The sequence below is a fragment of the Engystomops pustulosus genome, chromosome 6 (genome assembly GCF_040894005.1).
Source record: "Engystomops pustulosus chromosome 6, aEngPut4.maternal, whole genome shotgun sequence".
NCBI classification, from domain to species: Eukaryota; Metazoa; Chordata; class Amphibia; order Anura; family Leptodactylidae; genus Engystomops; species Engystomops pustulosus.
The window spans coordinates 138497896-138517698 of NC_092416.1; the positions used below are offsets into that span (position 1 = coordinate 138497896).

Genomic DNA, 19803 nt, shown 5'->3' on the forward strand with positions numbered 1-19803 from the left:
CACTCCATTTATTGCTTAAAACAAACTTTATAAAAGTTTTCATTTAATATTAAAACAAACTATTTTTTAATTTAACATAGAAAAGCTATAAAACAAAACGATCCAGATGGACATAGAGGAAGAAGAGATGCAGTTCCACGGTTATCCATACACAATGTCTGGTAATGCAGCTTAGCACAACAAGATGCAACACCAAACACCACCTGTCGACAAAAGTGGCGCTGTCACAAGAAAAGAGGGCTTATAACTTGATATGGATGATTTGATAAACCCCGATTCTTACTATGAGGATAAGAACACACACTGCCTCTGCCGATAGTTTTTTTTAAGTGAAAACAAGGTCTGACATACATAGGACAAGACCCCGATAACTTACCGTACTATTACTCCCAATTCACTCCAGGTTCTGGCTTAAAAACAGCATAAAAATACCGGTCTCTCCTAAATTCCTGAGCTGTCCAGGTAGGTTGGATCAAAATCCTTAAAGGGGTTGTTCAGGTTAAGATACAACACATCTGTCCATGGATTGTATGCGACACCGTAACTGAGTTTGACTGAAGTCAATCAGGGAGATTTATCAAGTGTCGGATCAGAACTGTTCCAGTTGCCTAATTATTTCTTGGTTTTCAGAGCTCAGCTTTTATTTTCCCACAGTGGTATATAAAATGAAAACTGAGCTCTGATTGGTTGCCATGGCCAACTAGAACAGTTCTTCTCTCAGACACTTTTGATAAATCTTCCCCAATGACACTATGTTGCAATACCACACCCCCTTGGACAAGTGTGGGGCCATTTCTGGGGGGGGGAAAAACCAATTCCCCAATGTTACTCAATCTTTTATGGAAGCCATTTTGGTTGTCACTCGTTTCCTCAACCAGTCTAAGAGATTTGTTAGAGGTTACAGCAGGAGGTGGTGACCATTTCCCTGCAATTATAGAATGTGGCGGCAATATTTGGCATCATTATTGCTTTTTGTTGCAAAGTGAATAACACAAGGCACAGATAGCACCTTTAAAAGAAAGCCATTAAAATCCTTCCAAATTATCATGTCCACCATGGTCCAAGGTCCAGACAACGCCATTATGTAGCAGCAGTAGTGTGGGATGGACATCCCCAAGATAGAAAATCATAAAGAAAACAAACACCCTGAAGGTCAGCAGTTAATGTGCTGCTATGTATTAGCTATTCAAGCAGTTGTCCAGATGTTCATTGATCTTGGGCTCCAAAACCTTTGTTCCGCATACCGGGCAGTTCACCATCTTACCCTGATTGTTCTGGCCGGCTGTGGGGTTAGACGATGAGGAGTCATCTTCCAGAACTATAACTTCCCTGAAGGAGCCGCCTCCTGGGGCGTTGTCCAGACGAGGTCTTTTTGGGGGTCGGTCTTGACTTTCATCATGGCTTGGGCCCCGTGAGGTAGATACGGTAGATGGTGCACCCTGGGATGAGGTGGGTATTGGAAACGAGAGCCTTTTCTGGGTAAAGCCATCAAGAGTACCAAGCTTTGACCCGGATGGTTTGGAAATGTTCTTTCCGTTCACAGGGACTCGGATTGGGGATCCATTGATATTTTTGAACGCTTTGGTGTTTGCCACAGACACTTTGGGCAAGTTGGGCCTTGGGTTGATGCTCTTGGTAATGGAGGACAATGCACTTGTCGTCTGAACTGGCTTCCAAGGAGAATTTGTTAAGGCTTTACTGGAAGATGGAAGAGCGCTATTGACCTTAACAAGTGAAGACACCTGACTGGATTCGCCAAGTCTGTAACCTGTGCCGCTAAATGCAAAAAATGAACGTATGTCGCCACCTTCTGGTTTTCCTGTTATTTATAAAAAAAAAAAAAGAAAAGAAAAACAATCACTAACAATATAGAGACCACGATATGATCTGTGTAATAAATATAAAAGCTATAGGAAGGTGTTACCCTATAAAATCTATAGCTATTGTTAGAACTCAATTCATGATGGAGGTCCTGCATTTCGTAGGAGAGACTAAACAATTGATCCTAAAATAAATGGGAACATGGCAAAAACACAAAATATTTGGGAGGGACGTGTGTTAGCATTACCTTTCACTTCCGGGACACAGCTAGGCTGTCCTACAGAGGGGTCTTCCTTCTTCTTGTCTTTACCAGTTTTTTTCTCTGGCTCCTTCACTTTAATGTATGTGCCGCCACAAGACCTCTGATGCTCAGCCCACCAAGGATCAAGCTTGGATGGAGCTCTGTTCATTGCACGCTTTACATAACCATAGTATGGAGGCCTCTGTGTACAGGGTCCATTACAGCGCCACCAATGTTTTCTGTATTCCTCTACTTCATCATGGAAACTGTGATAAACCTGCCCGAGAAAAACAAGAAATAGAAGTATATCAAGTCTTTTAAAAGAAAAAAAAAAACAAAAAGAACTTCACCAGCATGAATCTGCAAATGTGGTGGGGACACACTTAAAGGAAATCTACCATCAAAATAAAGCATGATAAACCCAGGGACACTTACTGAAAGATAAGGTACAGTGATGGTGGTAATCTTATATTTGTTATCTGTGGCCTTCTTTCTTCAATTTTTATAATTATGTTAATACAGGTGTTATCAGAGCCCCCCCCGCCAGATGCAGATTCATAGGTTTTATTGTGCAGGAGAAAACAACCTTTTTTTTCTCAATCCATGGCCTCCACAGGCACAATACAGCTGTACAGGCAAAAAGTCAACGCGTTTCTAGCACTATTGCGTGCTCTTAATCATGACTCATTAGTAAGAGCAAGCAATAATGCTAGAAACGCGTTGACCTTTTACCTGTACAGCTGTATTGTGCATGTGGACACCATGGATTGAGAAATAAAGGCTGTTTTAATTTGTCAAAGAGCTATATCCGTGAATTTTTGTTGTGGATGTATTGCCCGGCACCAGGGTGGATCCGTGCATTAAATTACAATACTGAGGAGCTAAGCGAGATGGAGCATTTTCTTTGCTCTGGTAAGTACCCTAGAGCCCTTCAGGCTGATATAATTCTAAAGTTGATTTTAGAAGGAAGGAGGCCATGGATAACAAATATAAGGAGAATACCACAGTCACAGTGCCTGTATCTATGGGTAAGTATCCCTGGTTTATTATGATGGTTTTAATGGTAGATGTACTTTAATAGACATAGAAGCTTTTCTCATCATGTGGTAATAAGGTAATAAAATGCAGTGATTAATTAGCTTTTGCATTAGAAAGGAAATGCTAGCATGCTGTACCTATAATCTCACCATACCTTACAACTCCCCATGAAACTAATGGCAGCAATGTCATAATTCCCCCCAAAACATCATTAGGGGCACTCAAAATCCCATAAACTTACCGAGATCTTAGAACCAGTGAGGCCATTTATACGATTCATGTGTTTGTGAAACTCCGGCCCATGTCCATCATGGTCTTTATTGTTGTCGGTGACAAACAGAAGGGCGTGAATCATCTCATGAAGAAGCGTCTGTAAAAGAGAAGGAAATCTGGAACAATCATTATCATTAGAGCCTCACTAATACATTATTCTCTTTGTAAGAGCTAAAGCAGACGACTGTAGTTGTCCCTTCAAATCAGATTTTATGTACCAACCACATCATGGTGATACAAGTAGTCCGGTCTTCCCTGCAAAACAGCAGCACCAAACTGTAATCATGATTACAGTACAGTGGAGAAGGGACTCCTAGTATCATAAATAACTATAACCATGTAGGCTGGCCAAATTCTGGGGATAGGATCTATGCACTTTTTAGCTAAAAACAGTGTGGGCAATAGTTAAATTAGCGCTTTGGGAACCTGTTATTATGTGTATTAGTTTATCATTATCATCACATTTATATAATGGTTTCAAAAGTTGAGTTTTGCCATCACCAGAATGAAAGACTTCATGCAAATAAGCCTGAGGGGCTTTAGGCTCTATTAACACCAATGGAGCCCAGAAGTCCCTTAGACTCATTTGCATACAGTCTTTCATCCTTTGGTAGATGCCCTTTAAAAGGACTTAGATCATGCCAAAAGTTCATTATTATGCCAAAAAAGCCTTGCAGCCTGTGTAATTTTTGTGGTTATAAATAGGCCTTTCGTTTCAGGCAACATTCATGTCATTTTCATGATACGCTCATCGTATACACTGGAAAGCTGCCGGCATATACTCTCACCGGCCACTTTATTAGGTACACCTGTCCAACTGCTCGTTAACACTTAATTTCTAATCAGCCAATCACATGGCGGCAACTCAGTGCATTTAGGCATGTAGACATGGTCAAGACAATCTCCTGCAGTTCAAACCGAGCATCAGTCTGGGGAAGAAAGGTGATTTGAGTGCCTTTGAACGTGGCATGGTTGTTGGTGCCAGAAGGGCTGGTCTGAGTATTTCAGAAACTGCTTATCTACTGGGATTTTCACGCACAACCATCTCTAGGGTTTACAGAGAATGGTCCGAAAAAGAAAAAACATCCAGTGAGCGGCAGTTCTGTGGGTGGAAATGCCTTGTTGATGCTAGAGGTCAGAGGAGAATGGGCAGACTGGTTCGAGCTTATAGAAAGGCAACAGTGACTCAAATTGCCACCCGTTACAACCAAGGTAGGCAGAAGAGCATCTCTGAACGCACAGTACGTCGAACTTTGAGGCAGATGGGCTACAGCAGCAGAAGACCACACCGGGTGCCACTCCTTTCAGCTAAGAACAGGAAACGGAGGCTACAATTTGCACAAGCTCATCGAAATTGGACAGTAGAAGATTGGAAAAACGTTGCCTGGTCTGATGAGTCTCGATTTCTGCTTCGACATTTGGATGGTAGGGTCAGAATTTGGCGTCAACAACATGAAAGCATGGATCCATCCTGCCTTGTATCAACGGTTCAGGCTGGTGGTGGTGGTGTCATGGTGTGGGGAATATTTTCTTGGCACTCTCTGGGCCCCTTGGTACCAATTGAGCATCGTTGCAAAGCCACAGCCTACCTGAGTATTGTTGCTGACCATGTCCATCCCTTTATGACCACAATGTACCCAACATCTGATGGCTACTTTCAGCAGGATAATGCACCATGTCATAAAGCTGGAATCATCTCAGACTGGTTTCTTGAACATGACAATGAGTTCACTGTACTCAAATGGCCTCCACAGTCACCAGATCTCAATCCAATAGAGCACCTTTGGGATGTGGTGGAACAGGAGATTCGCATCATGGATGTGCAGCCGACAAATCTGCGGCAACTGTGTGATGCCATCATGTCAATATGGACCAAAATCTCTGAGGAATGCTTCCAGCACCTCGTTGAATCTATGCCACGAAGAATTGAGGCAGCTCTGAAGGCAAAAGGGGGTCCAACCCGTTACTAGCATGGTGTACCTAATAAAGTGGCCGGTGAGTGTACACTGAACATATACCAGCATATGGAAAAATCCTTTTTGCCTTAGCCTGATCCGTATACATGGCATACTGGGAGTCTATGCATCCTGCTTTCTGCTGCTGAGCAATGTATAAGCCATTAAATGTTGTGGGAGACAGATGCAACCGTGTTACATCCATCGCGGGCCTCTGCTGTGCTTATGATGTGGGTGTTTATCCAGTGATATCACTGTCCATATAAGGAAACACCCGGGAACATCATCACTTGACTCTTCGCCCTCTTTTAGCACGGCGGGCAAGCGGCAGCGCGCGGGGAGAGGAGGAGGGGGAGAGCGCTGCTCACCCCCGCCCCTCTCCATATGGATACATGGCGCACGGCGCCGTATGCCGTGAAAAATAGGACATGTCCTATTTTTTCACGGGGTACGGAGCCACACGTGTGCTGCACCGTACCGCTCCCGTAGGGCGCTGTGTGCCCATTGCCGTCAATGGGGGACGTATATCGGCCGTACATACGTCCCCCATGTGGCAGTGTGAATGAGGCCTTAGGGTGGATGGGGTAGAACAGTGAGATATATGTGTACTAGCCCTTGGTTGTGAAGACGTGTCAGAGATCCATCCGACATATCCTTACAATGGAAAACAAGAACTTCTTAGGAGTATAGCATTAACCGTCTACAAGCCAGGGCTCTAGAGGGAAGCCACGCGGAGCAGGGGATACCTACCTCCACCAGATCTTTCCTGGGTCGGAGCATCAGGAGGGGTTTACTGAGACGTATAGAGCACAGGCCTCCGCGCCCTTCATAGGAACAGACTCCGGCACATCTGGAGAGAGAAGATACAAGAATCTGTCATGGAGGGTAGAGGGCTTCCCTTATATACAAGCTCATAGGGTCCCATCATCTTACAGCGTCATCCTGTGGCTCCACTTCACCTCCACCCCGGCCAGCTTCCCCCAGAAGAACATGGCATTGAATTGCAGGAAGAGCTCATGGACGTTGGGATTGGGGTCCAGCAACTCCCAGGACGGGTCCACCACTGCCATGAGCGGAGGGTGAGCGGTGGCCGCCTTCTCCACAACCCCATGGCCGGCGTCCTCCTCCCGGTCATACTGCTCCTGCAGCTGGAGCGCCAGCACCAGATCCGCGTCCATCACTCATCTGCCATAACTAACTAACTGCCGAGGGATTGACGGGCAGGAACTACCAGGCCCCGCCCAGCTGAGTCACATGACCCCGGCGGTGCGTTGTATAACATCCGGCTCGCTGGGATGACGTCACGCGGGCCCGCCTCCTCGGTCGCAGCCTAGCTGACGCCACGCCTTCCTGTGTCGGGTGGTCTGGATTGGGACTGTCAGGACCCCAGCGGTGGCCGGCGGTGAGTGACGTCATTACTTGCCTTGCTCTGACGTCATTTGGTTGTCAGCTGTGTGCGTGGGGGAAGGGGTGACGACCGTTTTGGGCTTGTAGGGACGTGTTATGTAAACATGACGCTGTGTGTGGTCATGTACATGTACATAGTGTGAACAGGGTTTTGTGTGTGTATATATGAGGGCGCTTTGTGCGGTAATTGATATATAGTGTGAACAGGACGCTGTCCAAGGCAGAGCCATATGTGGAGGATAGCCGACAGATGTTATTTCTATGGTAAGAATAGTCAGCCCTTATTGGTCAGGGTGTTTACGGGACACACTTCTCACTATTTTATTTCTGCCCTGACAAAAAACAAGCATTGGCGTAGGGCATCATTATAAGCCGCCCTTATTATAGACAGCACCCAGGTACAGGATTTATGTATGTGCGACACCTGTGTTCTCCTAGATGTGGCCTTTTATCTGTTGTGTAACTATAATCCCCATCATCCCCTACAATCATGCTGTGAGCTGTACACCATGACAACTATGAGATGGAAATGTGCTAGTGATGCAACCTGAGGAAACCGCTGATGAAATATCACTCGCCTCACCGATCTCCTACATTTCCTCTGCCAGTCACCTCCTCCTGCTCTATAACTTGCCGTGTGCAGATAGGACACTTTGTAAAAACTTCTCATCTCCTCCTGCTCTATAACCGGCTGCCTGCTGATAGGACACTATGTGCAATCTGCTCAGCTCCTCCTGCTCTATAACACGTCACCTGCAGATAGGACACTATGTACAATCTGCTCAGCTCCTCCTGCTCTGTAACACGTCACCTGCAGATAGGACACTACGTACAATCTGCTCAGCTCCTCCTACTCTATAACACGTCACCTGCAGATAGGACACTACGTACAATCTGCTCAGCTCCTCCTGCTCTATAACACTTTGCCTGCAGATAGGACACTACGTACAATCTTCTCAGCTCCATCTGCTCTATAATGCGTTGCCAGCAAAGTACATTACAATTTCATGGTGACAGGATACCTTAAAATGCTGTCTACATACATGTCTAGCTGCATTCCATGGCAAGCAGAAAGGGCATAGCAATTACAGGGCGTTTAGAACTGGGTGACTAGCGCTGAATTGCTGTTGGTTGTCTCCTAGCTTTCTCGTAAGCCCGTCCGTAGGACAGTGTAATTCCACCATTAAAGGGCTATTCCCATTTCATCAAATTAATGTTTTTATGATTAAAAGTTATACAATTTACTAATATATTTTCTGTATCAATTCCTCACATATTTCTAGATCTCTGCTTGCTGTCATTCTATAGAAAGCTCTATATATTAAAATGAGCCGTGCACCTGTGTGTCCATGGTCAGATAGATCTCTGTCCACTGGAAGTAAACACAGAAGCTTTCTATAGAATGACAGCAAGCAGAGATCTAGAAATCGGTGAGGAATTGATACAGAAAGTATATTGGAAAATTGTTTAAGTTTTTGTAATACAAACAATAACATTAATTTGTTGAAATGGGAAAACCCCTTAAACCTTTGAAGGGATTCTTCTGTTATTTTGTGTTAGTTTGGGGTTTCCGGCATATTACCGTATACACTCGAGTATAAGCCGAGGCCCCTAATTTTAACACAAAAACCTAGGAAAACCTATTTACTCGAGTATAAGCCGAGGGTGGGAAATGCATTGGTAACAGTGTCCCCAGTATATAGCCTGCTGGACCCTGACCCATAGTATATAGCCTGCATCAGCCCCCCAGTATATAGCCTGCCAGCCCCCTGCCCCAGTATATAACCAGCAGTGGGGGAAGTCGGAAAGGTGAGTTTTGATATATTTTTTTTACTCGAGTACAAGCCGAGTTTGGGTTTTCAGCACATTTATGTGCTGAAAAACTAGGCTTATACTCGAGTTTATAGCCTGGAGTTACTTGTGAGTTGGCTCCTTAACACTGTCCCTGGTGCCAGGGTGCGTCTGTAATGTTATCTGCCTCCTCATAAAAATTAAACAGCTGTGACTCCAGCCATGACCTATAGTGCGATCCACGTGCAGCACCTTGTGTGGCGGGGGGGGGGGGGGCTGAGGTGAGGTGCTGGCTCATGTGGTGTTATTATAAGATGCCACTGCTTCTGGTATCTTTTCTTAAACCTAGATTTTACATTATTAAACTACCAACCCCCTCAGGTAGGGTTCAAATGTTCTTTCTAGAATACCCACTTTTATGTGTAATCTTATCAGTTTACCTATAAAAAATCTCCCCCAATGTCATGTGAAAATGAGCAGAGAAGAGTCATGTTTTACTCTTTTTCCAGAGATGAGTCAAGTTTAGGGGCTACAATGGGTTGCATCACTTCAGAAGTATATATCTTCAATTCTGTTGGACCTTAAAACATGTTTTTGATGTCATATTAAGGATAAGAAGTGCACCTGGTTTGTGGTTCTATGATCTATTGTACTGGAGACACCGATATAGCCCCACTCCCCGTGTTTTTTTTATTTTTTTTAATTTTTTTTTATTTTCAGCTCACATTCTCAAGTTTGCCTTTACCTTCCTGTATCTCCGGTATCTCTTCTTATCTTGTAGACAGCTGATAAGTTGTCATTTCCGTTCACTTCAGGTATTCAGTCTTTTACTTTTCTTGACATTTTGTTATACTTTCTCATGATTCCGCATTCCATAAATTACCAAGTAAAAACACGATGTTAAATAATTATTAAAAGGGGAAAACCTCAATTCTCACATATCAATAAGGATTTAGACCAGTGATGGCGAACCTTTTAGAGCCTGAGTGCCCAAACTTCAACCAAAAGCCACTTATTTGTTGCAAAGTGCCAGCACAGCAAATTAGGCAGCAATTTGTTTCTCCTCGTTCTTTGACAACTTTCAATCGTTCAGCCTCCTAAAGACACCAACACAGTTGAAAGGAGGAGGGCAAATTCGCCTATCATTGTAGGAAGATTCTGTAGGAAGATTCTTTGAGTCCTGTCTGGTGAACTTCATGCTGGGATGATGGCCTGGGTGCCCACAGAGAGGGCTCCAAGTGCCGCCTCTGGCACCAGTGCCATAGGTTCGCCACCACTGATTTAGACCCTTTCTCGGTTCTTGGATGAATCCCCTTTGGCAATGATTATAGCTTCCACTGATGTGGCACCTGAATTTTCTCAAGCTTTGCGAGGTTGAATGAGGACTGAATGAGGTGAACATACATTTTCAGGTTTCTCCAGAGGTGTCAGATTGGGATCATGTCAGGGCTTTGGCGAGGCCAGTCAAGGACATCTTCAGCCTCTCCTGTGTTGTCTTGGCTGTGTTGAGGATCATTGCCTTGTAAACCTTTGGCCCAGGCTGAGGTCCTTAGCGCTCAGGAACAGGTTTCTAATTGAGAATATTGTGGCACTTTGCTCCCTTATATCCTTCCCTGACCTGTGTCCCTGCATAATGCTGACACCACCATCCTAGGGTAAGGGTTTGGCAGATGATGAGCAGTGCCTGCGTTCATCCATATATGATGCTTAGAATTGTGTCCATAGGTTTTTTTCGAGCTTCAGATGGACATTCAAGTGTCTTTTTACCAAAGAGTTTCTTCTTTGTGGCTGCTCTGCTGTGAAGCCCATACTGTTGGAGTGTGGCAGTGATTGTGTGGCCCATCAGCACACAGGGGATCTCAGAAGTTCCCCTGTGCATGGTGCTGTTATACTAAAGATCTCAATCAACTTGGGGTTCTTGTGTTTATTGATGTGTGTTTTGTCTACAAAAACTGAAAATACTCTCAATAAAAGTATGCTAATTAAAAAAAAAAATACATCTCCTACAACACCTTTTAACAGTTTTCCGGTATATAGTCCATGCAATTTTTCTATAGCAAGCAGCCAAAAGAAATCCTTGGCTGTCCTGCAAAAGGCTTATGCAAGGCACCTCCTCAATGACACCGGACTGACATACCGTTTCATACCAGTATAAGCCAATGGAGGGCATTGAACCAGCCAGTATGTTTAGTTGACCATAATTGCAAGCAGGATCTGACCCCTATGTGGCTTAAAGAGGACCTGTCACCCGATTTTTGCCCCCCTGGCTAAAATTACCTGCTGATAAAGGGTTAAAAGTCCTCCCCATATCACCTCAAATTAGCTGCCATTGGGGAACTGTACCTCAATCACAGATGTTTTTCTGATATGCAAATGAGCTTTTCTGACTCATGTCTGGTGTTTGTGACTCATCTCTGTCAGGCTGGCAGTGAACCACGCCCCATTATTGTGACTGACAGCTCTGTGTCTCTTCACATCACTGCTCAACCTCCTTTTACTTAGGGACTGTCTGCCAATATTCAACTACAGACATATAAAGCTCTATGTACAGATGGGAAATATTGTGTACATTTTTTTATACGTTGCCTTGTGTTATATACACAAGAGGTGTGGACGCTTGACTGAGTCCATAAATCAAACTATTCACAAAAAAGGCCTTAGGCCTCACTGAGACTCATTAGTCATTAACATTTCACTTTTATTGGTACTTTCTTTAAAAGAGAAGAAACAAATCAATTTGGACAAATTCTAACTTATTAAAATTATGCAGGCCATCGTGGAAACTTTATTGTGTGACCCATAGTGAGATGAGGAAGACTGATCTTAGGTTAACGGCACCACACAGACACCCGGTGGTGTTAAGAACCTTATACTAAGACCCTGACGGCTATACACAGTGTTGTTTAATTAATAATAAAGCTACAATGTTGCAGCTTGTAGTATATTCGTTCTCTAAATGGATACAGTATCAGTGCATTTACTAATGCACTGACTCATACACCCACCTAACCCTGGTGGTGGTTCCTTTCATGTATGTACCATCTCATGCATACTAGTACGCTTCAACTCCACTAGCGATAGTTTTATTAGCAGTTATAAATTCACTGCCAGTCAACTCGCTGTTTTATAGAAGCGCTGGAGTTATTGCGGTCACTAGGATTTCTAATGAGTGTGGCTATGCCTGACAATATCCCTCATTCTATACTGAACTCTCCCTCATCATCATTCACTCATTTGGGATCACACACACACTTTGCCTGCTATCTAAAAAACTTTTGCACACTAACGCCCCCCCGACATGTTTCGCCACATAAGTGGCGTCCTCAGGGGTGCCGGGGCTAGAGTGTGCTCGCCCGTGCATAGCTACGACCTTTAAAACCTCCGTTTGTGTCGTCATAGTGTACTCCCACTTGAAGTCAACCAATGGTGGCTCCTGACACATTCCATCCAATGGGATCTCAATATTTCGATGAGTCCCATTGGCTATATCTTACCCAATCCAGTGCCTCTTGCGGTTGCGCACAAACCACATTCATCCAACTTACCTTCTGACGTGATTCGTTCAAGTGCGCATGCGCTGGGACTTAGAATTCGAATACACTTCTGGACTTGGATTATCTCAAGTTAACCTAATAGAGATCATAACAGTGCGCATGCGCCCGAACTTAGAATTTCTGGATGCGTGTGTGAGGAGCTCCTGAGTAAAACTAGAAGTTGTCCATTTCTTTTATCATTACTTCTGTCAATGGATAATAGTATGTTGTATTTAGAGTCCTCCTCTATTAGTACTTTAATTCCTTCATGTTCGTATGTCATTTTGTTAGTATCAGCTAATATTAGCATGTTTGTATCCAGAGTATAAGATGTGGTAATATAAAGTATGGTTTATATGGTTTTAAAGTACTCTAAATACAACATACTATTATCCATTGACAGAAGTAATGATAAAAGAAATGGACAACTTCTAGTTTTACTCAGGAGCTCCTCACACACGCATCCAACTGTGTATGGATGCATATATATAATATGAGATCAACACATATATTGTGTCGGGATAATTTTCCCATGGTATTAAATTGCAAGAATAAACTCTAGGAACATACTTACCCACCTTCTGTCAACCTCCCGAAAAGAATAACAACTTACCATTGATATAAATTGAAGTCCTGAGTACGTGCGCACAGTAGCAATTTTCATCAGGGTAGTGCGAGTAAAATTCTAAGTTCTGGCGCATGCGCACTGTTATGATCTCTATTAGGTTAACTTGAGATAATCCAAGTCCCTGCGCATGCGCACTAGGACCTCATTGGAATCGCAAGTCGGAGATAATTCCAAGTCCCCGCGCATGCGCACCAGAAGTGTATTCGAATTCTAAGTCCCAGCGCATGCGCACTTGAACGAATCACGTCAGAAGGTAAGTTGGATGAATGCGGTTTGTGCGCAACCGCAAGAGGCACTGGATTGGGTAATATATAGCCAATGGGACTCATCGAAATATTGAGATCCCATTGGATGGAATGTATCAGGAGCCACCATTGGTTGACTTCAAGTGGGAGTACACTATGACGACACAAACGGAGGTTTTAAAGGTCGGAGCTATGCACGGGCGAGCACACTCTAGCCCCGGCACCCCTGAGGACGCCACTTATGTGGCGAAACATGTCGGGGGGGCGTTAATGTGCAAAAGTTTTTTAGATAGCAGGCAAAGTGTGTGTGTGATCCCAAATGAGTGAATGATGATGAGGGAGAGTTCAGTATAGAATGAGGGATATTGTCAGGCATAGCCACACTCATTAGAAATCCTAGTGACCGCAATAACTCCAGCGCTTCTATAAAACAGCGAGTTGACTGGCAGTGAATTTATAACTGCTAATAAAACTATCGCTAGTGGAGTTGAAGCGTACTAGTATGCATGAGATGGTACATACATGAAAGGAACCACCACCAGGGTTAGGTGGGTGTATGAGTCAGTGCATTAGTAAATGCACTGATACTGTATCCATTTAGAGAACGAATATACTACAAGCTGCAACATTGTAGCTTTATTATTAATTAAACAACACTGTGTATAGCCGTCAGGGTCTTAGTATAAGGTTCTTAACACCACCGGGTGTCTGTGTGGTGCCGTTAACCTAAGATCAGTCTTCCTCATCTCACTATGGGTCACACAATAAAGTTTCCACGATGGCCTGCATAATTTTAATACGTTAGAATTTGTCCAAATTGATTTGTTTCTTCTCTTTTAAAGAAAGTACCAATAAAAGTGAAATTTTAATGACTAATGAGTCTCAGTGAGGCCTAAGGCCTTTTTTGTGAATTGCCTTGTGTTACATTCATGACATGTGACCAGTGACATCTTTGCAGGTCTCACAGCCTTCTGACTATGGCAAACTGTACATCATGTATTAGATTGCATGAGATCACAGCAGCCTCCATGGAGGAGGAGAGGAGTAGAGATGCAAGGCTGCTGTGACTTCGTGTGTTCAGATACATACATGGGGTACAGTTTGCTATTGTTAAGAGGCTGACAGACCTGAGATGATGTCACTCTGGTCACATGACATGAACGGTGACTAGTAAGGAGGCATAAGGCCTGGGGAGGAGTAGATGGGAGGGGCTGGTCGAGCAGGACACACCCCAATCGGATGCCAGGTAATATAAGATAAAAGTTGATTTATGTGGATGTAAGTGAAACAGTTTTAGCTAAAAGTGAATGGAGCTCCATAGGAACCTGCCATTGGCTGGATATGTGCAAATGTTAGCATGGAGCTATATGATGTCTGGTGGAGGTACAGTTTTAATTTACTATTGTTCTCTCTTCTCTCCACAGGACATGGGCATGGAGTCGCCCCCGCCCACCATGATAGAGGGGCTAGGCGATGAAGTAACGGTTGTAGTGGGTATTTTTACTTTACTTTTGGCTCTAATTTTGGCATGGCTGTCCACTTATGTAGCCGAAGGCAATGACCCACTGCTGGGCAGCCTGATACCCACTGGACGTAGAGAACCTATTCTGGGGCTCAGTAACCCAGGGCCTCCCAATCCAGAACCACCAAGGCCTGTAGAGCCTCAAGTAGAGAAACCAGAAGAAGGGGAACAGGGACAAGCGGGAGAGCAAGATACAGATACCGAAAATGCCACCCTTGATCAGATGCTGGATATCCAAGGTGTGCCTAAGCGTGGTCCGCCAGTGCCCCCTGTGAGTGAAGAGGAGGAAGTGCAGGGAGCAGGAGATGCTGCAGGTCAGGATAGTTCTCAGGAAGTACCTGGAAGTAAAGGTCCAGAAGAAGAGGAAGGTAAAGAGCAAGAAAGTAGCATCAGGCAGCGGAGCACAGGCAGTGATCATGAATGGAGGAAGAAAGCGGTCCCCATCCCGGAGCAGACTCAGCCAGAACAAGGAATGATCACTGTAAGGCTTAAGTTCCTGAATGAAACTGAAGAGCTGGCGTTGGTGAGGCCAGATGACACCATTGGCACATTAAAAAGGTAAGGACTCTGGTTCCTAGAACACAATAACACCTGCTAAACGCACAGCCTCCAGTATCTTCTGGCACGCTGTGGGCTGTGGTTCTGCTCCAGTGTATGAGTATTTCTTGGATATTGTTTCTTGCTGATGTCAGGTAGGTTATAAATGTCAGTGGTCATATAGTAGATGCTGTGCCAATCTACCATGTATAGTGAGGGTTGGTTGCAGAAGATGTTACCTGTTCTGTAGCCTGTTTAGGGAAGGCTCTGGGCATATTAGGGCACACATTAGGGCTGATAGTTTATGTTCCTTCTGAACTGTAAAGCACCTGGCAAAAGGATGCTTGTATATATCCTTCTGCCAACAGTGGGTATGATGCGGGCAAAAGCGTCGGGGCCGGCTCCAGCACTGGGCAGACCCAGCAAGTGCCGGGGCCCTGAGCTGCTGGGGGAGCCCACATAAGGAATCAATGGGGGTGAGGGTGGCTGTATCTAATGAATCCATAGGGGGATGGGGGCTTTATATAAAATAACCATGAGGCTGCTGTTTAGGATGATAAACTAGGGAATATTTTATGGAGACCGTATTAGATTCTAAATTTTTAATGCCGCCACATGAGTTCACTGCAAAGGGGCCCACAGTTGTCAAGGGGTCTACTGAAACCTGCAGTCGAACCTGACAAGCATGAAGTGTAAATTTGTGGTTTGGAATTGAGCTCCTCTTCAGGGGAGTTGGAGGAAACACTACTACTCTATAAATGGGTGGGGAGACTTCTGTGGAAGTGGGCTTTCTCCTCTGAATACAAGAGGAAGTTGTGGGTTACTGTGACTACTGTAAGTACTTGTAGAATTGTAATTAGTTTTAGATTTCTTGGAAAGTGGAGGCCTTTTATTATGACTGTGAAGAACAGAGAAGGGGATCTTTACTACTAGAAGAAAGATGTAAAGAGCGCAGCTAGGACATGAAGAGGAGCTCTTTACCATTTCACATCTCCGTTAGGTCATGAGTTGTTTTTTTTTTTACTCAAACTATGTGAAGGAAATAGCTACAAATTGGTAATTAAAAACAGAACTTTTACTTTACTATGTTAAAAGTAAAGTGTATATGAAGGGGGGGTTTTGGGGAAGAGGGAAAAGTTGTGAGTGTATCACTTTAAAATGTAACTTTTATTTGTTCTTATATTAAAATAACCAAGACTTGTGTGCGTCTACATACACCATGAGGTTCTGTGTGGTAATGCAAACCACACTTAATCAATGTCACCGAGGCTATATACTGTAAGCCTGGGACAGTAGTACAGGAGGAGGTCCCCTTAGTTTGAACAGTCCTCCTGGGTGACTTGGCGAAACACGTGTCGGGACACTCTTCACTAATCAATGCTCACAGAATAGGGACAATTAACTGAGGGACAGTGCTAGCATACATACCAATAGTGAGCCAGTGCAGCGCTGGGTTCCTGCGGCTGATACAATTCATACCACGTGTGAGCGCGGAGACTAGCTACTGCAAGCTGCTGGCGCACTGTGTCTAGACTCATGCGGCGCAGCGCATCGATACCAGCAAGGAATCTGACACAGCGCGGCACTGTGTCTCTATTCACACATAGGAACATTGTGCTCTCAGGCGGCCTGCAGAATATTAGCACCTGCCGCTGGATGATGCAAACGATATACCACTGTCTCCTCTTATAAACATTATTAAGAGGACGTGACATTGGATTACAGGAGGACTGTTCAAACTAAGGGGACCTCCTCCTGTATTACTGTCCCAGGCTTACAGTATATAGCCACGGTGACACTGATTAAGTGTGGTTTGTATTGCCACACTAGAACCTCATGGTGTATGTAGACGCAAAAGAGTCTTGGTTATTTTAATATAAGAACAAATAAAAGTTATATTTTAAAGTGATACACTCACAACTTTTCCCTCTTCCCCAAACCCCCCCCCCTTCATATACACTTTAATCCTTTGGTGGTGCACATCGTGGGTGTTTGCTCTGTATAGTGTGAACACGCTTCTACCCATTCTCTAAAAGTAACTTGCAATCAACTTTCACATTCTTTGCTGTAAAGGAGAACATAGGGGGGGCACTGCACTTAGACAAACATTTGCAGGTTTCTGGCAAAAGACTGCGCTTTGCCCAAAGAGAAAAAGAATGTGTTGCAGGGGTCTCTGTCCGTATGAGTGCTGAGGTGGTGCTCTAGCTTGGGTAAAGCAGTAATAGTATCAAAACAAATGTTCGTAAGAATAGAAAAAGCTGGCACTCACCCAGTTAAAACTTCAAGGCTTTATTTCTTCAAAATAAAAGAGACATCGTTGCAGGAGGGAAGAAGTATGTTCAGCAGGAGCCCACAAAAAAGGCGACGGTCCGTTTCGCGCTGTAACAGCGCTTAATCCTGCCCAACTTTCACATTCTTCTTTACTGTTCAACTAAACCCATTTTTGGCTCAAAATAACTGAAGACCTAACGGAGATGAGAACTGGGCCTAACTAATGGGAATGGAAACATTTCAAGTTCAAAACTACATGAATCCATCATTGCCCCTGAGCATGTATGAGTGATAACTTTGTAGAATACATATAGCACATTTCATATTTTGTATAATGTCCCCAAGTTCCATGTTTTTTCACTTTTCCTTTTTTCTTCTTTCAGTAAATACTTCCCCGGTCAGGAGCCACAAATGAAGCTCATCTTCCAGGGACAACTTCTTCATGACTCCACCCAGACCTTGCGTTCCCTCCATATCACAGACAACTGTGTCATCCATTGCCACCGTTCTCAGGCCACGGTCTCCTCCTCCCCAGTAGGACCTGAATCAGGAGGGACTTCCCAGGAGCACGCCGGCCTCACACCACCAATCGGGAACCTGATGATCCCGGTCTTTGTGGTGATGTTGGCACTAATCTGGTATTTCCGGATCAATTACCGTCAGTTTTTCACGGCTCCGGCCACTGTCTCGTTGGTGGGGGTCACTGTATTCTTCAGCTTTTTGGTCTTTGGCATGTATGGACGATAAGAGAGAGACTGGGCAATGAGGGTACAGGAACATTGGACTATTGGGTAGAATTTCTCTGTGGGATGCACCAGGAAAGCCTCTGATATGTATTCTGTATCAGTTTACCAGTAATTTAATCAGATTTAATCCGGTGGTACTGAGTATGATTTTATGCAGTATAAAATTATTGTGCGGTATCAGATATGCCTATTGTCATGGTGCCCTTATCTGTCCCTAAAGGCCTTAGAAGGTCCATGTTATACCTTACAGCATCATCCCACAACCTATAAGATACAATGCAGGCATTGAGGTCATTGCTGTTGCTATGGAGCAATGTATTCTATATAACAGGCAGTGTCCATTGGACTGTAAAACAACTCATGATGCCACCTCCAGAGGAGGTCATAAAGCTATATCTACACAGTATATTACTATATACCACCTTATGAGCCTATAATATGGCCCTCACACATGATCTTTCAGAAGGTCTGTGTCCCTTGCCATGTCTTGTATGAAATCCAGATGATGCATGATGAAGTTGAGCAAACCACAGATTTTGGGAATTGTGTGCATGTTGTGATGCACTCTTTTAGGAGCCAAAAAGGTTTTATTTTTAGCAGTATCTGCACCTCATCTCAATGAGAAGGCCTCTTACAAAATATTGGAGAAGTCAATTTTAAGGTTCTGCGCCTCCTGGTAATCCTCATCCATAGGTGGCATACAGTCCTGGTGGGGTCCTGATTTTAGTATCACATTCTGTGAAACGTCTTACAATCCGATCTTGTAATAATTTATCTGTGCTGTATCGTTGGCTAAGTAAAAACGGTGAGACCCGTAGATGTTTCCACAGAGGACAAGAGATGAGACGTTAGAGCTTTTCTGATGAGATGGTTAAATCGCACCCTGCAGTAACTGAGAATATGGATGGCGAGGAGGAAGATGGGTTCGACAAATTCCATCCTATTTTAAATCTAAATCTACAGGGTTAATATATGAATGAATAAAATCATTTTTTCCTTCATGAACTGAATTTGAGGGGTGATGGCCTTGTTATTTACTGGGGATTTTGTGTGTCCTGTTGAACTATATCTTGGAGACACATGGGGTCTGGTAGGTGACATGAATGGTTCACGGAATCCACTCTTTTTATATATGAACATGTCCACATATTTTAGTATTTAGGGCTCCACTGAAGACTGTCCATTAGGATGTTGTAGGAGATATTCTGCCATATAGCTTAAAGGGGTTCTCTAGGGGTATACAGATACGGTGCTGCAGTACTGACTTGTATATTGGGTGCATCTTAAGGGAATGCAACACAGAAAAAAAAAATCTTGAAGAGGTCGTAGTTCTATAAGAAGGATCCAGTCAGTGCTTAGAGGTTTCCAGGTTTGTATAAGAACTGTTACTAAGCAGGTATCTGTCAGTACAGGTGGTCCCTGACTTACAGACGGACCTCTCTGCCCACCTTGATCTTGTACATGACCTGAGGACTGCATGTAGTTCAAATAGTTGTGCCTACATATCCGCCACTGAGGCTATAATATCCCACTATATCCTGACCCAGGGTTTATTATAATGTTACATGTAGATAATTACATAAAATAGCAGATATTTATGTTGCATTCTTGTGAAAGGACAGGTAGATGCACAAGTTATAGTATGATATAGTATCGTTCAGTAGACTGAACCGGCAGGGACTACTGTGAGCGCAGAACGTGGTAGATTATGGAGGGGAAAGGACACGGCTCATTAGATCTTGTTGGTAGTATGGCTGGCTGGCTATAGGTGGAGAAGTCAGCAATGGCGCTATAT

General features: G+C 44.0%; 2 protein-coding genes across 2 annotated transcripts; one reads left to right on the plus strand and one right to left on the minus strand.

The window, feature by feature from the left end:
• Positions 1-1147: 1147 nt before the first annotated feature.
• On the minus strand, positions 1148-6604 carry SPRTN (SprT-like N-terminal domain). The gene is made up of 5 exons (XM_072111314.1): positions 6262-6604; positions 6079-6178; positions 3342-3470; positions 2069-2339; positions 1148-1819 (listed from the first exon to the last, which is right to left on the minus strand). Exons 1-5 carry the CDS (start codon positions 6504-6506, stop codon positions 1179-1181), a joined length of 1386 nt encoding a protein of 461 aa, XP_071967415.1. The 5' UTR covers positions 6507-6604; the 3' UTR covers positions 1148-1178.
• TMUB2 (transmembrane and ubiquitin like domain containing 2) lies at positions 6577-19018 on the plus strand. Its single transcript, XM_072111322.1, has 3 exons — positions 6577-6730; positions 14357-15012; positions 17646-19018. Exons 2-3 carry the CDS (start codon positions 14360-14362, stop codon positions 18007-18009), a joined length of 1017 nt encoding a protein of 338 aa, XP_071967423.1. The 5' UTR covers positions 6577-6730; positions 14357-14359; the 3' UTR covers positions 18010-19018.
• The last annotated feature ends 785 nt before the right edge of the window (positions 19019-19803 follow it).

Bases quoted from the DNA above. Each gene is read 5' to 3' on its own strand.
- SPRTN (XM_072111314.1), bottom strand. From the start codon at position 6,506: ATGGACGCGGATCTGGTGCTGGCGCTCCAGCTGCAGGAGCAGTATGAC. The intron at 2,340-3,341 runs GTAAGTTTATGG...TTTCTCGGGCAG, and splicing joins TCACTGGTTCTAAGATCTCG to GTTTATCACAGTTTCCATGA. The intron at 1,820-2,068 runs GTAATGCTAACA...TATAAATAACAG, and splicing joins CTGTGTCCCGGAAGTGAAAG to GAAAACCAGAAGGTGGCGAC.
- TMUB2 (XM_072111322.1), top strand. From the start codon at position 14,360: ATGGGCATGGAGTCGCCCCCGCCCACCATGATAGAGGGGCTAGGCGAT. The intron at 15,013-17,645 runs GTAAGGACTCTG...TTCTTCTTTCAG, and splicing joins ACCATTGGCACATTAAAAAG to TAAATACTTCCCCGGTCAGG.